Source organism: Plectropomus leopardus, chromosome 15 (genome assembly GCF_008729295.1).
Source record: "Plectropomus leopardus isolate mb chromosome 15, YSFRI_Pleo_2.0, whole genome shotgun sequence".
In the NCBI taxonomy this organism is placed as follows: Eukaryota; Metazoa; Chordata; class Actinopteri; order Perciformes; family Serranidae; genus Plectropomus; species Plectropomus leopardus.
Window position 1 is genome coordinate 30,698,380 of NC_056477.1, and position 27,782 is coordinate 30,726,161.

The following is a 27,782-nucleotide window of genomic DNA, read 5'->3' on the forward strand; positions in this document are numbered from 1 at the left end:
GCGGGTTGGATGTCTGGAGATGGGTCTCGCGCGGAGCAGCCGGTGTGTCTGAATGTGTTTTCCAGTGTCGGGACATTACCTACCGGCCGGGGAGGATCGGTTCTGGGCAGGCGGGCTGAGCAGGATTTGGTGAAGGTGTGCGAGGAAGGTGTGGAGGAGATGGTTCCTTCAGCAGGATGGACCGGAACAAAGTGGTGCCCGGGCTCTTGCCCTGCTGTGTGCTCCTCGCGCTGTGTGTGTGTGCAGAGGTAAGGCGGCTGCTGCCAAACATTCTCCGGCTATATAAAGCTGATGTTTAAGAGCTGTCATCGGGCTTTGTCACGCTTTTATGGCACTAGGAATGGTTCAGCTCCATAGACTCCGGTGAACTAGATAAGTGTAAGACTTTATTCTCTTCTCTGTCATTTCCGAATCATTTTATGCCACAGTTCCTGGAAATTACTTTGGCTGAGTTATGATTACTGGGAAAGTAGAGACAACTGTGTTTATTTCTAAAGATCATTTCTTTGAAAGAACGTCAACAAACTAATAAGTCACCAAAGTTCATCACAGTTATTAATATTTGTATAGCCTACATTAGAAAATTAGAAATTGAGCAAAAAGATGCATACAGATACAGAAACCATGTTCATTTTAACCACCTGAAACCTGGATTGACATCACTTTTCTTGTGCTGCGTTTAGATGCCTTTCTCAAGTATTTTAACCTCCGAGTCCTGAGCGAATTGGTGCGATTTCTTTCAAAAACTAAGGGAGAGGCAATGAGGAACTTGTCTAGAAATCATTAATTTAAAATTTTATTTTTAAGAAGCTAAAACCAAACTATATTTCTAATTATCATAATTATTTAATTGCATTATTGTCTTTTTTTTTTTTTTTTTTTACTAATTTCTTGTCAAATTCTGGGTCATTTTGTGGAAAGTTGCTCAGAGCCTTCTTCCATGTTTTTCGAAAGAAATCAAGCCAATTTGCCCAGATTTCAAAGGGTTAAGAGTCTGTGCCTATAGGCCATTTCCACAGACTGAACTGCTGTACTGTAGAAATCAATATTTCTAAAAGCTATGGAAACATTTCTAAAGCCAAACTATATTAATATTTATCACACTTATACATGTTAAATGATTTGAGTGAATTAATATAATTTTTAGGTCTCTTCATTATTTGTCTGTTTTTGTTTTTTGTTTTGCTAATTTTCAGGTGATTTTCATGTACTTTTAACTAATTTCTTGCTAATTTTTGGGTCATTTCTTGGTAAGCTGCACCTTCTTTCCATGTTTTCCAAGTAGTCCATTTGCCCAGGTTTAAGGGTTAATACTCTGTGTATGTAGGCTATTTCCACAGCTTGACCTGCTGTGCTCTAGAAGTCTAGGCAAGGTTATCGTTTGTGTGAATGAATGACACCGTCCTCCTAAGAAGACTTTATGGAGAAATATCGGTTCATTTTTGGGACAAATCCAAAACCTGCAAATTACTACAGCTCAGACTGTCCCAGACTTTGAAAAAAGGAAAACAACACACAGAACCATGTCCAATCCTCACTCTCCATACATCAAACTACATATTCATACATGAACCTGTAGATAGAATATAATAATCCTGTCACAGTCTAACATGAGTGTCAAATGGATGAATCCCTTCTGGAAACCAGAGGTTAGTGCTAATGCGACCATAAGCAGCAGTGCACAGCAGGTACCTAGCAAAGCTGTGAAGCAGTGGAAACCCCTGTAACTCTTTTATCACCTAACCCTTACCCCCCTCTCCATATCTGCTTACATTCTCAGGCCAGCCTCAGATAACAACACATCTAGGATGTGATCTGTTTTCAAATAGGATTTTCACTTGTCAGTTTGGAGCTCACAAACTGACAAGAAAACATTTCAGAATCAGATAGGCTATTTAACTGGATTGTTTGCTTCTTATTATGGTGTTTAAACCAGTCTGAGTTACAGTCATACCTCCTGCACTCTGCAGAACAACAGTCAGCATAGGGAAAGGAGGGAAATGAAATCAGCCAGAGAATGTAAACAGAGCTGCACTGGGAGTACAACACAACATACACATGCAGCGGTGCAGTAGTGATAAGTAGTATAGATGGCTTGTACCTCATGAGCAGGATATGTATAAATAGCAAGTATGTTAGACACAACAATAGGCGGGTTTCTGTTACAGATCTGTGCAAAACTTAAGATTTTTTGAATAACCAACTATGCTATGAGGTTTTTACGATTTTTTGGAGGACATACTATACTATGACGTTTTCATGATATTTGACCCACATACTATAGTATGATATTTTCATGATATTTTGAGAGACATATTTTATGATGATATCTTATGATTTTTTGACAGCATACTATAGTATGACATTTTTAGGATTTCTTGGACGACATACTATAGTGTGATGTTTTCAAGATATTTTAGAACGACATACTGACATTTTCATGATATTCTGAGTAACATACAATACTGTTATGTTTTTATGATTTTTTTAGAGACATACTACTGTGTTACGTTTTTATGATATTTTAAAACAACATACTGTAGTATGATGTTTTTATTATTTTTTACTGTACTATGATGTTTTTAGGATATTTCGCTTGACAGACTATACTATCACGTTTTTTAGGATATTTTCAGCAACATACTACACAGTGAAGTTTTTTATGTTAAGCAGCATAGAGTTCTATGATTTCTTGAGGGACATACTATACAATGAGGTTTTTATGATTTTTTATAACGACAAACCATAGTATGACTTTTTATGATATTTGAGGTGACTTATTTTGAGCAACATACTATACTATGACATTGTTATGATTTTTAGGATGACATACCATAGCATATATATTATGTAAAATGTATCATGTGACATATCATGATATGATGATTTTATGATTTTTTCAATGACATGCTAACCTATGACATTTAAATATTTTGAGTGACAAATTATACTATGAAGTTTTTATGATATTTTTTGGCAAAATATTATACTGTGATGTTTTTAATGTTATAAAGTACTATGACATTTTGATGATTTTTTTCAACATATTATACTATTATATGATGTTTTATGATATTATGATATAACATAATATACTATGACATTTTTAGGATATTTTTGACGATATAATATAGTTTGAAGTTTTGATGAACTTTTGGACTACATAAAATACTATGACATTTTTACGATATTTTCGACGACATACTGTACTATGACGTTTTTATGATATTTTGGACTTAATACTATACTATGTCATTTTTATGATATTTGGGATGATATTCATACTATGAAGTTTTTATGATATTTTTGAGGACATACCATAGTTTGATGTTTTTATGATATTTTGGACAACATACTATTCTATGAAATTTTATTTTATTTTGGACCACATACAATACCATGACATTTTTATGATATTTTGGACGACATACAATACTATGATGTTTTTATGATATCTTGGACCACATACTATACCATGATGTTTTTATGATATTTTGGATGGCATACTATACTATGACATTTTTTTATGATATTTTCGACATCATACTATACTATAGCGTTTTTAATATATTTTGGACCACATGCTATACTATAGCACTGTCGCCTCACAGCAAGAGGGTTCCCGGATTCGATCCTGGGCGGAAGGAGGTTTGGTCCGTGGGTGGGGGCCGTTCTGTTTGGCATTTGTACGCTCTCCCTGTGCCTGCCTGGGTTTTCTTTGGGTTGTTTTACGACACTTTGGATGACGTACTATAGTATGACGTTTGTATGATATTTTTTGGAAGACATACTATACTGTGACGTTTTTATGATATTTTGGACAACATATTATCCTATGAAGTGTTTAGGATATTTTTAATGCCATACTATAGAATGATATTTTTATGATGATTTGGAAGACATACTATTCTTTGACGTCTTTAATATGTTTTAAACGACATACTATACTTTGATGTTTTTATGATATTTTGAACATACATTCAGAGAGGACCATGATGAAATGGCGCTCTCTGGATGTGGGTACCTCGCCTGGTCACCACCCCCCCCAAAGAAAATGCATGGAGCCGCCACCTGTGGGCCCACCACTCGCAGGGAAAGGGATCATTGTTGGGTGCCTTGTGTGCTGGGTGGCAGGCGGGGGCCTCAACGTCGCAAACTGGTTCTAGGGACGTGTAACGTTACCTCTCTGGCAGAGAAGGAGCCGGAGCTTGTGCGACAGGTTGAGCAGTACCAAACTTGATATAGTTACGCTCACCTCCACGCACAGCACAGGTTTTGGAACCATAACCTTAGAGAGGGGCTGGACTCTCACAGTTTCTGGAGTTACCCAGAGTGAGAGGCACCGGATGGGTGTGGGGATACTCATGAGCCACTGGCTGAGTGCCGCTGTGTTGGAGTTTACCCCAAGGAACGAGAGGGTCACCTAGATGCAACTGCATATCGCAGAGAGGAGGTCTCTGACTGTCCTGTGTGCGTATGCATCCAACGTCAGTTCAGAGTACCCGGCCTTCTTGGAGTTTCTGGGCTGTGCCCTGGAAAGGGTGCTGGCTGGGAGCTCCATAGTTCTTCTGGGGGACTTCAACGCTCACGTAGGCAATGATGGAGATACCTGGAGGGGTGTGATTCGGAGGAACAGCCTGCCTGATCTGAACCAGAGTGGTGTTTTGTTATTGGACTTCTGTGCTAGTCATGGATTGTCTATAACAAAGACCATGTTCAGGCATAGGGATGTTCATAAGTGTTCTTGGTACCAGAGCTCCCTAAGCCAAAGATCGATGTTCGATTTTGTCATCATATCATATGAAATACATCTTTTTCAAAAAAAGGGGACCGGTTGGTGTTGGCCTCCTCCAGGGTTCTCCCTTGTCTCCGATCCTGTTTGAGATGCTTCCTGGGCGACGATATACTATACTATGACTTTTAAATATATTTCGAACCACATACTATATCATGATGTTTTTATATTTTGGACGACATGCTATAGTATGTTTTTTTTTATATTTTTGATGACGTAGTATACTATGAGGTTTTTAATGATATTTTGGACAACATACTATACGATGACGTTTTCATGATATTTTTGACCACATACTATACTTTGATGTTTTCATAATATTTTGGACAACATAGTATACTATGATGTTTTTATGATATTTTGGACAACATAATATACTATGATGTTTTTTTTTTTTCTGGGGCTTTTTTTATTGCCTTTAATGGACAGGACAGTCTGAGCGTGAAAGGGGGAGAGAGAGAGGGGGCGACATGCAGCAAAGGGATGAGGCTGGAATCAAACCTGCAGCTGCTGCAGCTAGGACACAACCTCTATATATGGGGTGCTGCTCTATCCACTCCACTCTATCCACACAGGCACCCCGATACTATGATATTTTTAAATATATTTTGAACGACATACTATACTATGACGTTTTTTATGATATTTTGGATAACATATTTTACAATGACGTTTTTTAAATATTTTTGTCGACATACTTTACTATGACGTATTGATGATTTTTTTGGACACACCATACTGTTACGTTTTTCTGGTATTTTGGATGAAATCCTATACTATGATGTTTTTATCATATTTTGGAGGACATATTATACTATGATGTTTTTTTTTTATATTTTGGACAACAGACTTTGCTATGATGTTTTCATGTTTTTTGTATTTTGGACGACATAATTTTTTGACGATACACCATACTGTTATGTAATGTTTTAATATTTTGGACAAAATCCTGAACTATGATGTTTTGTGATATTTTGGTAAACATAGTATACTTTGATGCTTTTATAATACTTTGGATGACATAATATACCAAGAAGTTGATGATTTTTTGGGTTACATACTCTACTTTGAGGTTTTATGATATGTTTTTATGATATTTGGATGACATACTATAGTATGACATTTTTATGATATTTTGGATTACAAACAATCCTATGACATTTTGTGATATTGTAGATGACATACAATACTATGAAGTTTTTATGATATTTTGGACGACATACTGTACTATCACGTTTTTATGATATTTGTGACAACATGCTATGCATACTATAAATACCCAGGTTTACCGCTATAACGTGACATTCGAACTGCTCATAAGTATAGTCAGCGAGAAGCTGGCGTAGTCAGACCTGTAACAAATTTAACAGGGAAGTTTGTGTCATTTGGGCTCCCAGGTATTCAGGACCTTAAATGACAGTAGGGTCTGTGGCATGAAAACTCTGTAAAAGTCTTGCAGTATAATAAGTGTCATGTGTTTATTCATTGATAATTTCTCGGCAATCTTCCCATGAATCATGACCTCAGCTTGATTTGTCACATGTTGTATTTTTTCCACAGGTCACAGAAGGTGGACACTTGAATATTTTGCAGAGTTCAGGTAAGGGGGCACCTTGAAGTCTTTTTTAGTCTTTGTGTCTCTTCTGGGAGGAATGTTAACAACAAAATGAGCCTTACCAAAATGTGAGGTCCCATTACTATGGAGAAGTCATTGCTCGCCACCAAAACACTAGTATTTAGATGAACAAGAAATACAGGGCTCTAAACCTGATCAAAGCCTACATTGCCTTTTTCTTACAGGTATGAATACATCTTTAATTCCCATGTTTTAGTCTGTATCCTAATAAGTCTAATTTCTGATTCCCCTTTAAATGTTGGGAATAGAATTATCTGATGATCTTATCTGATCAGCATCATATTCAGATTGACCAAGCTGCTCCAACCGTTGTGTATGTTCCCAGGAGGATTCTTGGACCACTCAGCGACAATGTAGTTGAGGAATGACAGCACAGGAAAATGGGAGTTATAGTACGGCAAACTGAGCCACCAGAGTGGGTTAACAGTGTGGTAACTGTGTTCACATTTAAGAAAATACACTTCTACATGAATCCTAAAGACTTAAACCAAGCTGTCAGATGGGAGCAAGACCCATTGCTCACTGTTTAGGAAGTAGCCTAGTTTCAGGTATGCCAAATGCAAAGTAGCTTTTGGAGCTAGATGCTAATCTGACCTTCTGACAGATAAAACTTGATAATGAAAGCTCAACAGCTTCATACAAAGGTGCATTTTCCTTTTGTCTGTATGGGATTTTACAGGCGCCAGAGATGTTTTATGTGATTGAGGGTCTAGATGGTGTCGTAAACATCATTAGGAGGGTTTCCATTAAGTCTCAAATTGTGCAAATTGAAATTGCGAATTTCCAATTATGCCTAATGGAAACATGTCCATTTTGAAAACACCCCCATTTCTCATGAAAAAGTTTTTATGCTTGCATGAGGTTGCATTTTTATCCAATTTGAAAAAGCCATATTTCGCAAAACTGCAATGGAAACATTTTTTGGCTTTTCTAGGTCACATGATACTATGGCTATGTGCTTGTCGGTAGGAACTAGCTCCCTCATGATGCAGCAGGAGCTACAAAAGCAAACAATGAGCATTACAGAAGTTTTAAATGCACAATTCCTCTGTGAAATCGTGGACTATCACCTCCCAGAAATCCCTCCAACGTGGCTGCTCCCACGAATAAGGGGCTCGCTTTTCCATTATGGCTCCATAACAAGCTTATGTGGCCTTGGATTGGAAATAATGACGGCTAGTGTGGTGGCTGCAATAGAAATAAAGCTGCTGATGTTTTGAATATCCATCACCATGGTTAGTGGGATGTTATCACTAGAGAAGAAGTTGCAAAACATCACTCAGTGGAAACGCAGCCATCTCCACATTGAGTTTTATTGACATCTCGAAAATATCGCTTAAAACATCATACCATATTAGGTTGTCCAAAGAAATCGGAAAAATATCATATTAATGTCTTTACTATAAAAATGTCAAACTATATCATGTCGTCCAAAAAAATCATAAAAAAACGTCATAGTAATATATGATACTCCCAATATCAAAAAGACATTATACTATATATGTCACTCAAAATATCATAAAAATGTCAAAATATAGAATGTTTCTTAAATTTTGATAAATCATCATAGTATGATATGTCTCTCAAAATATCATAAAAATGATAATGTTATAACAAGAGAAGTCACAGAACATCACTCAGTGGAAACACAGTCATCTCGCAATTGTGTTTTAGCTACATTTTAATAATATGACTTAAGTTTTACGCAAATCTGTTATGGAAATCTGGCTTTTGATTACTTGCTTGTTTGTGGAGCCTCCATAGAAGAGCGTAAGCACAGGTGGAAGAGGTTGTTGAAGTGAGCAAAGGACTGCAAGGTGAAACTTATCAAAATAAGTGCTCTCTAAAAACAAATCTTATCATATACTTTGGACACCCTCAGCACCACTGGACTGAGACCAGATGAGGATCAGGTGAGCTGCCTCCACAGAGCAAACAGGACCTGCTGAGGGTCATGAGGGTGATCCAGTAAAAAGTGTAATGATGGTCACCACTGCATCATTGGAGTATCGTAACACATCACTGAATAGTGAAGGATTATCAGTTACAGTTAGTGCCAAGTGCCAACCAACCTCATTGCTTACTCCAGTGGGAACCATCCACTTTCACAGGTGTTTGAGAGAAAAGCAGGAAAAGCAAAAACTCCACTTCGAACGGCAAATTGTCCTATCTGTAAACAGGAGAAAATGATCAGGGTGCAAAGAGGAGACACATGGCAGCCAGCTGTGGTCCTGCACTAACATGAGCAACTGCAATCATTAGTGGTTGACACACCAGACAGGAGTAAGGTGGGTGATTCTAGATCCTTTTTTCATTTTCATGAATTAATAATTAATACAGCCTGCATAACAAGCATACAAATTATAAAGAAAATAAGATGAACAGAAACTTACTGTGACGCAGACTGACCGTGCATCACTTTTAATGTCAACGACACCACATGAAGCAGATGAGTGTTTTTTTTCCTGCAGTGACAGTGTGGAGGCCACTAAAAACACTGCAGCCATTCAGCCTGAACAAGCAAACATGAATAATGCAATCTTACTTTTAATCAACAGCAGCACTAAACAGATGAATGTTTTTTCCCACAGTGACAGTGTGGAGGCCACTATCAACACTGCGGCCATTGTGTCTGAACAGGCAAATATGAATAATGCAATTTTACTTTTAATGTCAACAAGAGCACACCAAGCAGATGGATTTTTTTTCCCGCAGAGATGGTGGAGGGCAGCAGAGCCACTGTGGCCACTGTCAAACAGATAAATATAAATAATACAATTTTACAAAATTTGGGAAATAGCCTAAAATTAGGGCAGCATGAACATACCATTTACAAGAAATCAACTGCATTGAGCCCAATTCACCTGTTTTAGCCTTGCCCAAATTCAAACTGTTCATGTGCTCGTAACTCGTAGTATGATAAATATGATATTTCTGAGGAGCATGTGAAGGCAGCGTAAGTCCTGAACTAACACATCAAGTTTTGTTCACACTTTGGGTGTACAGTTATTAAAATGCTGCATTCATTTTAATTAAACAAGTGATTGATCTCACTCCTCATCTAGATATATTTGCTGAAGTGACTTTACTAAACTTTGTGAAGCCCAAAAACTGCTCATTGTTTCTTGCAGCTTTGATTTGATCAATACAGCCGCTTCCCTCTGTTGGCCGAGGAAAGTTCTTCTCTAACGCACGATTAACACCTGTTATATTTGTGATTGATTAAGTTTAGCTGGAGATTTGCCCTCACTTTGTAACTAATGCTTTAAAACCTGGAGCAAAATCACTTTTCTTGTACTGCTTTCAGACACCTTTCAAAAGTTTTTAAACTTTTGAAGCAATTTAGTGTGATTTCTTTCAAAAACATGGGGGAATAAAGGCAATAAGCAACTTTTTAGGAAATTTTCCACATACTGCAGGGAATTAGTAAATTATTTTTTTTTAATGCTAGTGCAAAGTGTCCAGGGTAAAAAAAGGGGAAAAAAGCTAGGGAAACTCACTATACTTCTAATTATCAAGCATCAGAATTATTAGAATTTTAAAGCACTTTTCCAAGTGTTTTCCTTGTTTTTGTTTTTTTTGTTTTGTTTTTAAATTAATTTTTGGGTAATTTTCTTGTACTTTTTTACAAATTTCTTGCTATTTTTTTAGGCAGATTATATTGTTTATTACCATTCTCTGGGTTTTTTTTTTGTACCTTTCCACTAATTTCTTGTTAATTTGAGGTGATTTTTTTTCTTGCTCATTGCCTTCTTCCCATAATTTTTGAAAGAAACATTTGAAGCCTTGAAATCCTTGGTGTAAAAGGATTAAAAGGATGTGTTTGGTGTCTCTCCAATAATATCACACCCACAGTGATTGATTGCTGTGAAAACATGACTCTTCAAAAGGTCCGAAGTGACATTCAGCACATGCATGTACTGTAGACAGTCATGTGAGACACAGGTTGAGGTTTTACACACTGCAAACATTCTCACCCAGTCTTCAGGTCAAACCAAGTCTGTTGTCATCCTGTCTCCTGTCAGTCTTGCAGTATAGCCTGTATGCTCCTTCTGTGTGTCTCTTCACTTCAGCCCTCTGCTCTCTCTGCAGTCACGCCATGTCTGTATACAATTACCCAGTGTGGTTTACTGTTGTTCCACACCAGCAGCAGCAGCCTGTGGATCAGTCCTGTGCCTATAGCTCACAGACATGGTTAAAGCGGTGTAGCCCTGTAGATTAACTGATTTCCATGCGTCATGACTTAGGGCAATGAGGCTTCACCACTAATGGGAACAAAGCTGCACTGACTTCACGCCTGTCGGTCTCTCCCACTGGAAAATGGACGATTAGACTGTTGAGTATTTTATGCTTGGCAGCTGTGTTGGAATCTACAAGAATCTACATGTGCAAATGTTGAGTGATTGACTGTTGGATTCTGAGTCAGCCAAGGTTCTTCTTGTTCTGTGTGTGAACAAGTTTGTCTGCCCAGGAAGCACTTTTATGGATCAGTTTTACAGTTGGCAGTGCTTCTGGTTGCCATTAAGTGTCTTCCCTGCATCTCAGACTTGTCTTGTTAAACCGCTGCCTGCCTACCATGCATGTGTGAGGTGTGACATGTACTCCAGCCTCATAGAACTTGTTCTTACCAGTCACTCCAGGATCCTGTAACCTAAAGAGGAGTTCTAAAGCTGCAGATGAAGTGTGAAGACTGGCTGTTAGCAAATGAGGATCCTAAAAAAAACATTACAGATCCTAATAGAGAAATGGTCAGAGTTAAAAAGCAGTGATCACTTGAAAACTTAAAACTACTCTGTTACAAGTAAAACTGTTGCATCCAAAGTTAGTTACTTTCTAGCATAATTTTACCCTACAAATATGATTCTTAGCTTGTGCCCCCAGAGGCTATAATTACACATCACACAATGAAATCTTGCTCTGATCCAAAGTGTTTTTTAAATACAATTTAAGTGCATCAACAGTCCAAGGTCTCTGTTGTTGTAGTTTGGGCTTCATAATGTGCCCACATGTGTTCAACAGGAGACATATCTGGACTGCAGCAGGTCAGTCTAGTTGCTGCACTCTTTTACTATGAAGCGATGCTGTTGGAACATGTGCAGAATGTGCCTCATTGTCTTGCTGGAATAAACAGGGACGTCCCTGAAAAAGACTTTTTCTGAATGGCAGCATATGTTGTTCCAAACGCTGTATGTACCTACCATTAGTATTCATGGGGCCTTCACAGATATAAAGTTACCCATGGTGCCATGGGCACTAACACCTCCCCTTACCATCACAGATGCTTTGAACTTTGAGCTGGTAACAATGAGGATGGTCCTTTTCCCCTTTAGCCTGGTGGACACCATGTCCATGATTTCCAAAAACAATTTGAAATGTGGACTCATCAGACCATCTCATGTGAGCTCGGGTCCAGAGAAGTTGGCGTTGTTTCTGGATGTTGTTGATACCTGGCTTTCACTTTGCATAGTAGATTCTTAACTTGCATTTGCAGATGAACTGTGTTTACTGACAATGGTTTTCCAAAGTGATCCTGAACCCATGGAGTGATATCCTTTATACAGTCATGTTGGTTTTTAATGCAGTAAAGTTTGAGGGGCCAGTGGTCACAGGCATTCAATGTTGGTATCATCCTTGTCCCTTATATGCAAAGATTTCTCCAGATTCTCTGTATCTTTTAATAATATTATGGATTGTAGATGGTGAGATCCCTAAATTTTGTGCTATTGTGTGCTGTTAAATGTTGGTCTCAAACTGTTGCACTACTTGCCAATGCAGTTTTTTCACTAAGTGGTGACCTCACACCATCTGTGCTTGTGAACAACTGAGCCTTTCAAGGAAGCCTCTTTCATACCCAGTCATGATACCTTAATCTGTTACTATTTGATCTGTTTACCTGTGGAATATTCCAAATAGGTGTTTTTTGAGCATTTCATAACTTTCTCCATCTTTTGTTGCTCCTGTCACAACTTGAAATGTGTTGTAGGCATCAAATTCAGATTGAGTCTACATTTACAAAAAACAATAAAGTTTATCAGTTTGAATATTAAATATATTGTCTTTGTACTCTATTTATTTAAATCAAGGTGAAAAACAATTTGCAAATCGTTGCATTCTGTTTTTATTTAAGCTTTACACAATGTCCTAGGTTTTTTGGAATCAGGGTTGTAATTTGTTACTTACTACTTAATAACAAACATGGCCATGTATCTCACCAGATTTGGTCTTGTCTCTGTTTTGAATAATACTTTATTGGATTTTAAACCTCATTGTTTTCTAGCTCTTCATGTGATGTCAATCAGTAACTAAAGAATGTCTGACTGACTGAGTGATGGTCTGTGTCTACAGCTTCCCTCTCCTGTTCCAAGGGCTTTACAGAACTGGGCTACTATAACGGCTCAGTTTCCCTCACGGACTCAGGCCTCCCCTGTCTGAAATGGACAGACTTTCCAGACTACATGCGGCAGTACCCAGGCCGAGGCCTGGGGGAGCACAACTTCTGCCGAAATCCAGACCGAGAGACCAAACCCTGGTGCTTCTTCAGGCAGAGCTCCGGGGCCATTGGCTGGGCCTACTGTGACTGCCATCAGGGTGAGCTGAGAATGGATGGATGGATGTGTGGGTGGACGGACAGATGGACGGACGGACGGACGGATGGATGGATGGATGGATGAGTGACAGATGGATGGATGGACAGATGTATGGAAAGACGGACTGATAGACAGATGGATGGACGAATGGATGGATGGACAGATGGGCATATGGATGGATGGATGACAGACGTACATACATACCGACGGACAGACACATAAGCATGGATGAATGCATGGATGGGTGGATGCATGGAAAGCACACCAATGACCAATGCACTTTTTGTGTATGTATTTTGTATGTTTCTATGTATTCTAGCACGTTTACTTGTGTGTCATTTGCAGGGGCAGCAAGATTGGTGGGGGGGTCATCAGCAAACAGTGGTCGTCTGGAGGTCTATCTGAATGGCAAGTGGGGGTCAGTGTGTGACACACATTGGACCGACCGTGATGCCAGCGTCATATGCAGACAGCTGGGACTGGGGTGAGGATAGTCATGTTTTTTTTAATACAGCAGTGAATTGGCTGCTAACTTACTGCTCTATGTCACAGTGAATGAAACAACAACCCTACTGATTGTGTTGCAGCAGTTTCTGACTTATTTAGGAGACAAGGAGCAGTAGAAATACTATGAACTGATGAAATCTCATGCTGAACAGGTCAACACATTAGGCTATTTTTCCGAGGCTAATTGATTAGCCCCATCTGAGGTTCAAAACTAGATAAATGGAAGGCAATAACATCATTGAGCTTGTAGCTTATAGGATGTGGAAGTCACCAACTATTCTTGTCAGTGAGTACCACCACATTTCCTGTTTTATCTGTTAGTTTTTAAGCCCCTGTGCTGGCAAAAGCCATGGTTCTTGTGAACAGAATATTGTTAGAACATCTTGAGGGAATATTTTCACATTTGGCACAAACATTCACATGCAACCAACTTAGACTCAAGAATTCACTGACTAGAATTTGAGCATTAATGGTCAAGGTCACTGTGGCCTTACAAAATGTGTTTTTGGCCACAACTGAAGAATTTATATGTTAATTATGCAACATTTCACACAAATGTCTAATAGGATGTACATAATGAAGTGGTCACAAGTTCAACTTCACTGTGACATCATCATGTTCTGCAAAAAAACCCACCTGAGCTGGAATTTCTTCAAATGTAGCCCAAATGTTCTGCAGTATTTTATGCAGCATTTTTGGAAGCAGAGCTGCTGATAGCTTAGTAAGATAGACAGAGTAGCTTCCATCAGCATTGTCATTTAAATACTCGACGAGTCTTAGCGTGACATTTCCTCGGGCCTTGTGTTAGCCTCTCTGTGTATCTGCTGTCCACACAGTGAGATCGGTACAGCCCTGCAGCATTCCTACTTCGGCCCAGGTTCGGTCTTCCACTTTGAGCGTCTGGGTTGCTGTGGTAATGAGAAATCCTTACTGGAATGTCGAAACAGGAAGTTTGTCACCAGTGACTGCAACCATGGCAACGAAGCAGGGGTGGTTTGTGCTGAACCTGAAGGTGAGACAATGTCCCTTCAGATTATGTAAACAAAAACATCACTGATAGCTAATAACAAATACATTGTGGATACATTCTAATGTTGGATACATGACAGATGGGACTTCGTTGTACTGTTTGCCACGTACAAACACAGTGCTAGGTCTCATTATTTTTTGTCAGAATAGTTTCAAGACCTCAGTTTGCACACATAACGGCATTCCCTTAGAACTAGCAACAGACTGTAGAGAGTCAGAGACCTAGTGTCTAAAATCTTTTCAAAAACAATATGTGTAGGTCATTATTAGTTAATTTGTTGGTTTTACCTTTTTGTTTCTCAGGTGCTGGCATCCCTCTGAGGCTGGTCGGAGGTCTGCAGGACTTTGAGGGCCGTGTCGAGGTGTACCATAATGGCAAGTGGGGAACCATTTGTGATAACCAGTGGGATGACACTGATGCTGAGGTGGTGTGCCGACAGTTGGGCCTGGGGTAAGAAACAGCTGCTGTGCGATAACTACACAATGTTCAAAGGATCAAATTATTGGCTTCTCTACTGATGTAAAAAGCCTTTCACATCAACAGTCTAAATGAAAATCATAAAGAAGTACCAACGCATATTGACACAAGTACACAAATACACAAACATATTTGATTATGAATTAAATACTGTATGTGTATGTTTTTGTATGTGTGTATATGTATATATATGTATATATAGGAAGCATATTCACATTTATTAGTTAATGAATACTAGGGAGGGGGTGGGATCACTCAAGTTAACACTTCTTCCTACTCCTTTTCAAATGTTAGAATGGACTGTTTTTACAATTAACTTTTCTTTTGTTGGTTTGCATGTTTATGGACTTGGAGGGAAAAAAATTAAAAAATGAATGTACATGTTTGACATAAATATTTCAATCAATCAATCAATCATTCTACCTGCTCCAAAGAGATTATCATCAACCCTGTGTATAAATATTGATACAGTGACAAAACTACTCTGGGAGCGGTGTACACACAGATGAACAGAAAACATTTAGACCCACAAAATAGCATTCACTCTCACATGATTAATATAAACAAACATTTTTAAAAAATTTTTTTGTGTAACTGACCTTGTGCTACTGTACATTTAAGAGGGGGCTGTTAATGTGTCCTGACCAACAGGGGTGTGGCCAAGGCGTGGACACGGGCCCACTTCGGCCAAGGTGATGGTCCCATCCTCGTGGATGGAATTCAGTGTACAGGCAATGAACTCTCTCTGGAGGAGTGTCCTCATAACAACTGGCAGCAACACAACTGTGACCACACGGAAGACGCTGGGGTGTCCTGCAATCCTTACACAGGTCAGAGGCAAGGAAGGAAGCATGCATGCAAGCACAGTGTAATCAATAAAGCAGTTACACATTACAAATCAGTGTTTTTCTGATGCTGCTCGTCACAGTTGGGTTTCTAAGTGGTTGACACGAAAATGCAAAAACGGCAATGTCCCTATCTAGAGCCAAAGCTTGGTTTGTCTGTTCTGGGCTACTGTAGACACATGGCGGTTTAACATGGCAATAAGTGAGGACCCGCACCCTATGTAGATAGAAATGGCTAATTTTAAAGTAAAAAAAAAAAACAACTATTATTTTTAGGTGATTATCCACTGAAGAAAATGTACTCATTTTGTTATCATTGTTTCATTTCTGCAAATATATCCCCCTAAATCCTACACACCTTTAAACCAATATGATATGCTAAAGAAAAAAAGAAAGAAACAGCAACATGCCCACTGTTATAAGCAGGAATCCTCTAATAACCGATATCACTGTGATATCTAAAAGTGCCAAGTCAAAGGCAATTCGACTTGCTTTAGATTCTCAAAGACCAGGGGTGGCTGTGGCTCAGAGGTAGAGTGAATCGTTCTCTTATTGGAAGGTCAGCAGTTCGATCCCCAGCTCTTCCAGGCAACATGTCAAATTATACTTGGGCAACATACTGAACACCAAATTGCTCCCAATGCCGTGTCATCGGCGTGTGAGTGCATATGAATGGTTACTACCTAGTAGGTGGCACCTTGTACGGTATCTTCTGCCACCACTGTGTGGATATGTGTGTGAATGGGTGAATGTGACGTCCTGTGATGGGCTTTGAATGGTCGAAAAGACTAGAAAAGCACTATACAAGTATGGTCCATTTACCATTTAAATTTTGCCTCCTGTCTGTAATGCTTCTTCAGTTCTTACTGAATAGTATTTATTTATTTACAGGAATTCAAAATTCCTGCATAGATAATCAGAAAGCTGACTGTGACAGTCAGTGTCTCCTAGAAGCAGATTGTATGTATGTAGACTGGTGTGTATTAACCCAAGGAATTGGTCCTTCCATGTCGGGCCATGTACTTCTTCAGTGTTTTGTGGCCATTCATTGCTGTATGTTGACAACCCTACAAAAACTATTTGCCTGTCACTCTGTACCAGCTTTTTGGATGAGTAATGAAACTTTTTTACGGGTCTACAGCAACTTCAGTTGGATTTGACTTTGCACTTTGAGCTACCCTGACTTTGATAACTGAGAATCCTTTCAGACATATTGTGATCTTAACTGCTCTAAAAGAGATGACTAACACCAACACTAGAAGAGATTAAATTTCTCATGCACTCCCAGGAGTATGTGATTTAATTATGTACAGTGTTTCCCTGTCTGGCAGCAGATGGTGCAGTTCGTCTAGTTGGAGCAGACAGTCACTGGGAGGGCCGCGTCGAGATTTACCACCAGGGAGAATGGGGCACCGTGTGTGATGACAACTGGACCGAACTCAACGCCCAGGTAGTGTGTAGACAACTGGGCTTCAGGTCAGTGCATCAATACATCTGAGTCACTATTGAAGTACTATGTGCCTTAGCAGATTGTGTACCACCTTGTGATTGTGTACTAGTCTAAAGTAGGAATGAACAACCACATGCCATCATGTCTGCAGATGATCATTCTTACCAAGCACCGATGGTTTCTTATCCCCAAGGAAGCTAAATGAAAGTCTTTAAAACATCACACAGGCTGAACATCATACTCACAATTTTGCAAGTCTCAGAACCCTACAAATCCTTCCATCCATTTTTCAGCTTCGTATTAAAGGTAGTCCAATGACATTTCTCTACAGGTCCTCCAACTTATTCTCTTGGATTCCAAGGCACTCTCTGAGATATAGCATAAACCATCAAGCATATTTAGGGTCTACAAGAGGATTTTCTTAGAGTTGCATGTGCACAGAATATGAGTCCATAAAGCATCCTGATTAAACTCCTTTAATGCCCTCCTGCTTCCTTTCTACCTAGTCTGTCTGAGCTCCTCACTTTACTCCAAGAAACCCTGCCAAAGAATATAATTTTGTCTGCTTCATCTCACTACCTAGTGTTCGTGATCATAGGTGGGGCTGGAATTTAGATCCAATGGTAAAAAATATTTGTTGTGCTAATGGAAATTTTGGGATTAGGCTGGGATTGAATGAAAAGCCACAGGAACACTACAGTCTATTATAGGTTTCTTTAGGGGGGCCATACTACTCACTTGCCAAATGTTTTGCCTTGCATATAAGATGGTTGTCAAAGTGTTTATTTAAGGAGAAACACGCAAAGACATGTCACATTCACTTCAAAATGACTTGCCAGTTTTCTCATATATTATATTGTATACAAAGCTGGGAGTTTTGCCCATGGATACGGTTTGAAGAAAGGTCATTTGATGACCTAATTTGGCACAGATCTTTGGAGCAGGAAAGTGTTAAGTGCTTTTAATGCTAAATTGTTTATTACATCAGCCCTATTTAGAGACCTGATCTGATCTGGCCTGAGTACTCTAGCACAGGCAGGATTGTTTGGAGCCAGAATATTTAAAAGTCTACTGTTGACGGAAAGACCAACCATCCAACCTCATAATCAATAAATCTGATTGTTTTGATAATTACATATCTTTTTACCTGCAGATGTCAATCAGATAATGTAACCACTCAGATCAGCTTGTATGACTGAATAAATGAATGCTTGAGTGTCCATAGTGGGATCTATGTTCTGTTATCGTGCCTTGTTTATAGGGGCCAAGCGGAGGTGGCTCCTGATGGGATGTATGAAGAAAGTCAGGGGTTGATCCTGCTGGATGAGGTGCAGTGTCGAGGAACAGAAACCAGTTTACTGGCCTGCAGCCACTCTGAGTGGGGCCAACACGACTGCTCCCACAGTGAGGATGTGGGTGTCCGCTGTGACAGGGGAGGTGAAACCAATGAGATACCAGGCCTTTTGCCTTCTGTTGGTGAGTTCACACATTGTTAGCTACTGAGGGAAGGCAGTTTTTTTCTAGTCACTGTACTTGTGTGTATTACCTTTGTAAAGGCCTCAGGGCATGAATAACTGTCATCATTTACACAATAAAGACACGTTTTCCCTGTAATGTTTGTTGGTAGGCCCTTTGGTGCGTTTGGTTGCTGGAGAGAGCAGGAAGGAGGGGAGAGTGGAGGTGTTCATGAACGGCCAGTGGGGAAGTGTGTGTGATGATGGCTGGAATGATGTCAACTCTGCTGTGGTTTGCAAGCAGCTTGGATTCAGGTTAGTATGATTACACCATCTCTGATATTTTTACCTAAGAAAGCAAGAGAAAAGCTTGTGCATTGTCCAGAATCAGAAGGGTTCATCCATGGTTCAACATAAATGTGCTCAGAAAATTTCATGGAAATTTGTCTTTACAGTTTGATCATTTTTTAAATCCTGGCTCTGGAGATGGCAAAATGGCAGTTGGCAGGCAATTACGATCTCCAGAGCATGAATCCTATTGACTTTGGTGACTTTTTCATCCAGTGCCACCAGCAGAATGACATTTTCTGTTATATGTTGCATATGAACTGTCTTAGAAGTTCTACAATTTTATGGATTGCCATAAATTTAAACCTTCAGATGATTTGTCACAATGACTTTGTTGATACCCAATTTTTTCCTCATGCTCTGCTTACAGATTGACATTTCTTGTACAGAATTAATGACTGAGAGATTTGCCATGATATTTTGTAAACACAGGACGAACTGTAATAGCTTTGGTGATTCCTTAACTTTTCAGTTAATACCATCATCAGGTTTAATTTTTTTTTAAGATTTTTTTGGGGCTTTTATTGCCTAGGACAGTGTGAGAATGACAGGGGGAGAGAGAGAGGGGGAGACATGCAGCAAAGAACTGAGGACAGAGTCGAACCTGCGGCCATTGCGGTGAGGACACAGCCTCTGTGCATGGGGTGCCGCTTTATCCACTGAGCAACCAGGCACCCCAGGTTTAAATCTTAATGAGTCCATCACCTCGGTTTAGGACTTAATAACTAATGGCATTCGGCAGCTGTATGTTGTGTGTAATGCTAAACTAAATAATGAAAAAATAAAATAAAGCATTTTAAAGAGAGATTTAAACTAAGACACACAGCTGGCCTGTTGGATCACTACATCAGGTCCTTCCAGAGTCGAGGGGTCCTGACTCCAAAGGCCTGGTCTCCTGTGGTTTTTAACTAGGGCCTATAAACCAAGATACTCCTATGTAAGGATCTCAGGCTGAACTCAGGCTCTTATGGGGTTAGCAGGTGTAGATCTTGCAGATCTAGAAGATACAGACAGGGCCCAACCCCATATGTGACTCATTAGATTTTTTAAAATCAGTTTTAAAACGTACAGGTACCCACATGTAGGGATGCAAAAATGGAAGTTATGTGCATTCTTGTGTTTGATCTTGTGAGAAGTCTGGACCCGTTGAAGCTTGGATAGGTTGCGCTGCATCGGAAAGGAGTGTAATGCAGTCATCTAATTGGGATGTAATAAAATCACGGGCGAAAGTCCAGCCCGCTCTCATTCCAAAAACATTAAATACCGCCGCTTTTGAAGTACTTTTGACATAAGATCACAACACCAAAAGCATCCTTTTGCATTTGCATGATACGCCGCTGGACGTCATCTGCAAAGAACGCTGAGAGACAGAACTGTTGTTGTGACCAGATATGCTGCTGGACGGTGTCAGGTTTAAACGCTGCCACTAATGATGTAACATAAGAGGCATGAAGGTCCCTATAGGCAGGTGAGAGGAGTGGTGGATGGACAAACCCTGAACTTTTATGTTGTTGTCCAGTGTTTGCTTTCTGTTTGTTTTTTTTTTCCTACACCTTATCATATGTCTCCTTCCCCTAATCCTAACCAGCCATGCCAGCATGTGTGTTTGGTGACATCCTGGCGTTGGTCGCCGTGTGCTGGTGTCTAAACGTAACCACCTGCAGCGTTATTCCACCATGTGCTTGTGTTGACATAATGGTAGCGGCATACCGGAACATCAACAGCAGAAGGAAGGATATCTAGGGCATTATATGCAGGAGTCCACTGCAAAACTTGTGCACATGTAATAATCTATCTATAAAAAAAGAAACAAATAATAATGATCCTGTGTGTTTTTGTATGCTGTCCCCTCAGTGGTGTGGCTAAAGCTCGCTCTATGGCGTACTTTGGTGAAGGTCAAGGTCCGATTCATCTGGACAATGTTCACTGCTCAGGCACAGAGATGTCCTTAGGCCAGTGTGCGGCTGTAGGTCAAGATAACCACGACTGTCGCCACAGTGAAGATGCAGGCGTCATCTGTGACTACACCCTGGATCCTGTGGGAGATGCTGCTGCCGCCATGCAGACCTGCGGCCTGAGGCTCAATAACCAGAGACGTAGACGCAGGATCATAGGAGGAGATAAGTCCCTGAGGTTAGTATGGACGCACGCACGCACGCACTCACACACACACACACACACACACACACACACACACACACACACACATACACACACACACACCAGAAAGCATGTAAAAATGTCAGAACTTGATTCACTATCTGTCTCACTGCTCCAGTACATCTATGGAACACCAACACAAGTGGTAATACAGATGTTATTCTGCTTGCCAAAAACTGAAAATAATTACTTTAACCCTTTGAAACCTAAGGCAAATTGTCTTGAATCAAACTGTTTTCAGTTCTTTCAAAATCATTGGAAGAAGGCAATGAACAATGAATAAAATGACTCAAAAATTAGCAATAAATTAGTCAAAAGTACAAAAAAATTACTTAAAAATTGGTGTGAAAAAAAAGAAAGAAAGAAAGAAGCTAAGTTAAAAACAAACAAAAAAGGAAAAGACCGTAAAAAAAGATTTTAAAAAAATGATAATTTTGTAACATAATTGTTAATGTTACATCATAATTATAATCACAGTTAGTTCCCTATTTTTCTTTTTTCCCCAAGACAGTTTTTCCTAGCTTTTTAGGAATGATTTTCTAAATCTAGTCTAGTTGCTTGCAAGTTTGGTGAACATTTATTACCAAGTTGCTAACTGCTTTTCCCCCATGATTTTTGGAAGAAATCGCACTAGTATGCTCAGGTTTCAAGATTAAATACTTAAAGGTGTCTGAAAACAGCACAAGAAAAGTGTTGTTGCTCTGGGTTTCAAAGGGTTAATGTATGTATCAATTATTTCTGCTGAGTAATATGTATATTTTACATTATTTTGATCACAATCACAGCACAGCTGTGTGTGTGTGTGTGTGTGTGTGTGTGTGCGTGCGTGCATCTATTTGAGCCCCTGAAAGCCTCACTGTGTCCTGTGTGTGTGTGTGTGTGATTTTAGGGGTGAGTGGCCGTGGCAGGTGTCTCTGTGGCTCAGGTCTCAGTCTAAAGGAAATCATCCGCTGTGTGGAGCATCACTCATTAACCCCTGCTGGGTTGTGACTGCCGCACACTGCTTTAAGAGGTAGGAGACAGCTCCCTCTAGTGGTCCTCTGTAATCGTGTAAATCTGGTCACTGTAAACTGTGAAATTCTTATCAGTCTCATAACTCTTACCGTGAACATTTAATTTTGAAACCAAATATAAAAAGTTAAACCATGTCTTTAAATTGAGCCACTCAAATGTGTAAGGAATTTGAAATCCAATCAACTCACTCTACCTTTGTTACATGAAATAATCCATATCATGGGGGTTTATCTATCAATCAATCAATCAATCTATCTATTTATTATTTATTTTATTTATTTATTATTATTCATATGTGATCATATAAGATATGATATTTCAGTGAAATGCAGACCTGTCAATTCCTTCAATTTGGGCATGAACCCTTTGAAACCTGAGCAAATTGGTTTGATTTCTCTCAAAAATCACCAGGAGAAGGGAATGGGCAACTTAACAAGAAATGACCCAAAAAATTGGAGACAAATTAGCAAAAAAATGTTCCAAGAAAATTATGTGAAAATAACCAAAAAAAAAGTTGAAAAAGAAAGTGAAAGAAGAAAATTAAAAATATATGTCAGATTTTTTTTCTGTTACATTTTCTAAAATTAAAATTATCTTTAAAAAATATATCCTGGACATTTTTCTATTCATTCATTCATTCATTCATTTTCCGTAACCGCTTGTCCTCGCAAGGGCCGCGGGGGGGCTGGAGCCAATCCCAACTGACACATATAGACAGACAACCATACACGCTCACAGTCACACCTAAGGGCAATTTAGAGTCACCAATCAACCTGAGCTGCATGTCTTTGGACTGTGGGAGGAAGCTGGAGACCCCGGAGAGAACCCACGCAGACACGGGGAGAACATACAAACTCCTCACTGAAGGGCCCCCTCCCACGGACCGAATCTCGTGCCAACCCGGGTTCCAACCAGGGACCCTCTTGCTGTGAGGCAACAGTGCTAACCACGACGCCACTGTGCCACCCTGACATTTTTCTAAGTTTTTAATTATTATTAAATTTGAGTTCATTTTCTTGTCACGTTTTACTGGAAGAAGGAACAGTTCAGTGTAGTGCAATGGGGGTCACACCCTCCTGTGGGTATATAGAGCTCAAAAGTCTGATGGCTCGGGGGAAGAAAGTATTGTAGAACCTGGCTGCTCTACCTGAATGCTGCAGAACCTTTTGCCAGAGGCAAACAGAGAGAACAGTCCATGGTGGGGATGGATGGGGTCTTTCATGATGTTGTGAGCCCTGGTCAGACAGCGCTTTTGTGCAATGTCCCAGATGGAAGGTAGGGAAGACCTTTTCTGCAGCCCTCACCACTCTCTGCACTGATGTCCAGTCTGAGGCTTTACAGCCTTCAGACCAGACAGAGATGCAGCTGGTCAGTATGCTCTCTATAGTGCCTCTGTAGAAAGTAGTGAGGATTACTTGCAAAGGTAGTTATTGCCTTTTTTTAGCCATGTCTTTTTTTCAAAATATATCAAGCATTTTACTCAGGGTTCAGAGAGAATAATAATGAGTAACAATAATGAATCTATGTGTTGCTTAGACAGTGTTATGTCTTTATTCAGGATCCTTGTGTCCTGAGACACATGCATAACTCTTTAGGTTATGCATGCTGGTGACATAATAAATGCATTTTAAGACCATTTCTTAAATGTGCTCCTCCTCCAGGTTTGGCAGAGACCCGAGCCGCTACGTGTTGCGCCTGGGTGACTACCACACTGAGGAGCAGGATGACTTTGAACGCACATTGTCACCTGAACGCATCGTTATCCACAGAAAGTACCGCAGCCAGGGCTGGGAGAACGACATTGCTCTGCTGCGGCTCAAAGGCACAGAGGGCAACTGTGTGGCATTCAACCCCCACACAGGAGCAGTGTGTCTGCGAGAGCTTGGCAACAAGTGGGAGAAGAGACCTGCTGCCTGTGTGATCACCGGATGGGGCATCACAGGTACCCTCACTGCTCTCACCACCACGTGCTCTTTACATAGCTGCAAATCCTCATCTTCCATCTGTTGCTTTATTGTTGTATTCCCATAATAGAATGAGTTTTTTTCTGCATGCACCTGCATCTCAAGCAGTATCTTTGTCTCAAGTCTCTCCCTCCGCTGTCCCCTCAACCCTCTCCTACTCTACTAGGGAGGTGCTCCTCCCAGTCTATTCTAGATAATCTGTCAACAACTTCACAAGGATTATTTCTTCAGTGGAAAGCACATACTGTATATAAAGATGGACAACATGCTAGTTCCCCCAAGGTGTAGATTTTAAGTCTGGATCGCCCCCTGGTGTCTGTCTACAGCATAAGTCATAAAGCCCGCCCGTCCATGTAAGTGAATGGGACATAGGCCAAACTAAAAACTCAAAGTACACGCCAAACAAATTTTCCTAAAGATGGTTTCTGTCACTAAAGGTAGTTCTCATCCCCCTGATGTTTGTTCAAGTGATCATTGTTAGGATTAGTATGGTTTTAATGGGTTATTCAGTTCTACAAAAAGGGGGGTTTTCCGCCATGATTGACATCTCTGACAGCTAATCCATATGCTTGCGCTCAAAATGGCTGCTTACGATTATTACATCGGCCCCAGCTCTGGAGCCGGAAATATAATGAGCAACTTGACAAGAAATGCCCCCCAAACTCAAAAAAAAATAGTTAAAGATGAAAATAAATTAATCTGAAAATGTGCTTAAAATATCAAGAAAAATATTTCCAGAATATTATGTTTATAATTCTTATAATTATATATTTAATATTCCGTCACAGAAAAAAAAACTTTTTGTTTTGCTTATTTCTTGGTCATTTCTGGGCCATTTTCTTGTGCCTCATTATCTGTATTTGTGTCAGATATCTTCCACATGATCGTCCTCTCATGTGTGTGTCCTGTCTGCTTCCTGCCATCAGACTCAGAGTACCCCCGCACTCTGCTGCAGGCCTGGGTCCCCCTGCTGCCAGCCTGGAAGTGTAAGAAGCGATACGGCGGCCGCTTCACTAGCCGCATGCTATGTGCCGGGAGCGTATCGGAGCACCACCGCGTGGACAGTTGCCAGGGGGACAGCGGGGGTCCGCTAGTTTGCCAGGGGCAGGGGGGCCGCTGGGTGCTGACAGGAGTCATCTCCTGGGGTCATGGCTGTGGTAACCCCTCATTCCCCGGGGTGTACACGCGTGTTAGCAGGTTCCTACGATGGATTGACAAGGTCATCAGCAAACCCTACAAGACCTGATGATGGATAAAAACACGTAACCGCTTTTTACAGTCGGTAACATACGCTTCTCTACACCGAGTTCATTTATACAGACCTGTTGCACGGCTCTTTTTATCCACATGCAGCACAATCTAACCTCACAGCTAAAATGCACCACTGCAACCAAAACGCTCGATACGCAATAAGACCAATAACAACAACAATGCTATTTTAACTTATTTATTCATTTGTTAGGCAGAAGTTTAACAACAACAAAAAGAAGGGCACTTCTTTATGCACAAACTGACTGTGCTACCTGACAACAGATGACACAAAACATGAACATGAACAGAGAAAACAGCCAATCAGAATATGTCTTATTGAGACGTCACATCCAACATGGATCCTAACATCTAATTTAGACCACAAAATGTATACTTTTATGTTGAAGAAGATCTATGAAGCAGTGGAAAAAAGGCGATGAGCAACTGAGTAAGAAATGTAACACAAACTGTGAGAAATTAATCAATTTACAAAATTATTTTAAAAAGCTATGGAAAAAAACAAGGTAAAAACTACATTTATAATGATCATAATGAAATGCAATCAAATTATATTGTATTATATTTTTCCATACGGCCGGTCATATCCTTTTTATTCCTTTTCTTTCTTTTTTTCTACTAATTTTCTTGTATCTTTTACGATTTTTTTTGTTTGCAAATTTTTGGGTCATTCCTTCTGTCGTTGCTCATTGCCTTTTTCCCATGTTTTCAAAAGAAATCAAGTCGATTTGCTCAAGTTTCAAAGTGTCAAACCATGAAGACCTCTACTGGGTATGTGGCACAACTGAATAGTGCTAAACCAGTCAGGTGAAAAGTCGTCATCAGTCACACAGGGTGGCCTGTAACCTCCTGCAGGCTGCAGCCAGTGAGAGAATAACAGGGAAAAAAAACAAAATCTTTGGAAGAATGATACATGACATGATCATGAACACGCAGGCTACATACAGTACATACATACAAACATCTTATTGTTTTATGAACATTCCAAGTGTGCATCTCCAACTGCTAAATGTAAGTAATGAACAGGTCAATGACTCTACAGTAAAAAGTGTCTGTTGATGGGCTGTCTGTCTACAGGATGCCTCAGGTTCTCTGCTCAGCAGCTGGTTTGGGGCAATTTGATGAACTGTCACTGTGTTTGGGGAAGTGGACATATGTATATTATTATCAGCTGATATAATTGGGTTTTAAGATAAGGGCGTGAGGTGCTGTCTTGGAGATGTGCCCTGTGTAAAAATATAGATTTAAAACCTCGACCATTTCAACTGATATTGTGCTTACATGTATTTATTTTGGTGTACTGTACATTGCATGTGCACAACTGTGGTGTATATAAGCTTTTTTTCTATGTTCTCTTATGCAGTTTTCACCTCGTATTGTATTAATTTATTTGGAAAATGCATCATGTTTACTTTGTTAAGCTGTGTGTATTAGTGTGGATGCCAATGCAGCATTCACACTATTGCTATCCAAATCTTAATTATTATTCTTTCATATGTTTTTTTTAGTGGACTTCTCCTCTAGCATGCTTTGAGCTACAGAGACCATTCAAATGTCAAAATGTTCAGCTCTTCAGTGTGTCGATGTGTGCTTGTATACAGCATTTATACTTCTGAAAACATTTAGCTTTTTTCAACAAAGTTTACAATGTAAAGTCATTAAGTATGTTGGGAAAGTGATGGTCACCTGTTTGACTCCTGTCTGCAGCTACTACTTCTGCAAATACTACTGCTAAACACAACTACTGCTACTGCTGTTGCTTCCACTACTACTAATACTACAACTTCTCTGCTACTTACTGTAAAACTTCAAATAAAAGCCTAGTTCCAGTTAGACACCCAGACTGTTTTACTAGCCCTGTGTGGCTACACATTTTGACAAATAAAGGCCTGCCTCAGTCAGACGTCCCCTAACCATGCAGTTCATTTTCATAGAAGTTCTTTGGATGTATAAAACCAGACTGCTGGCGACCCACTGGAGCTTAGTTAAGTGGGGTACACATTACAAGATAATCAGGCCCCCCAAACCAAAGTCAGCAAAGGCCCGAATTGCAATCTGATCGTAATTATTATATATGTTTAATGGGATATGTTTAATATTTATGATCAGAAATCCTGTTGTGTGGGGGGAACACCGAGGACAACCGAGCGCGCACTCTGTGGATTGTCACACGGAACGGAAAAATTACCAATCAGGAAGCAAGATAAGTGAAGACAGAAGTACAACAAAAAAGAGACATGACGCTT

General features: G+C 39.8%; 1 protein-coding gene across 2 annotated transcripts; it reads left to right on the forward strand.

Annotated features, from left to right (window-relative positions):
* si:ch211-51a6.2 (neurotrypsin) lies at positions 1-26,021 on the forward strand. 2 transcript variants are annotated; one of them, XM_042501892.1, is made up of 14 exons: positions 1-248; positions 6,356-6,395; positions 12,777-13,019; positions 13,364-13,502; positions 14,362-14,537; positions 14,858-15,005; positions 15,684-15,862; positions 17,209-17,353; positions 18,589-18,803; positions 18,955-19,096; positions 20,984-21,262; positions 22,179-22,301; positions 23,965-24,245; positions 25,194-26,021. In XM_042501892.1, exons 1-14 carry the CDS (start codon positions 177-179, stop codon positions 25,511-25,513), a joined length of 2,502 nt encoding a protein of 833 aa, XP_042357826.1. In that variant the 5' UTR covers positions 1-176; the 3' UTR covers positions 25,514-26,021. The 2 variants fall into 2 exon arrangements, with proteins under 2 accessions (XP_042357826.1, XP_042357827.1); XM_042501893.1 differs by having other exon boundaries at positions 17,212-17,353.
* The last annotated feature ends 1,761 nt before the right edge of the window (positions 26,022-27,782 follow it).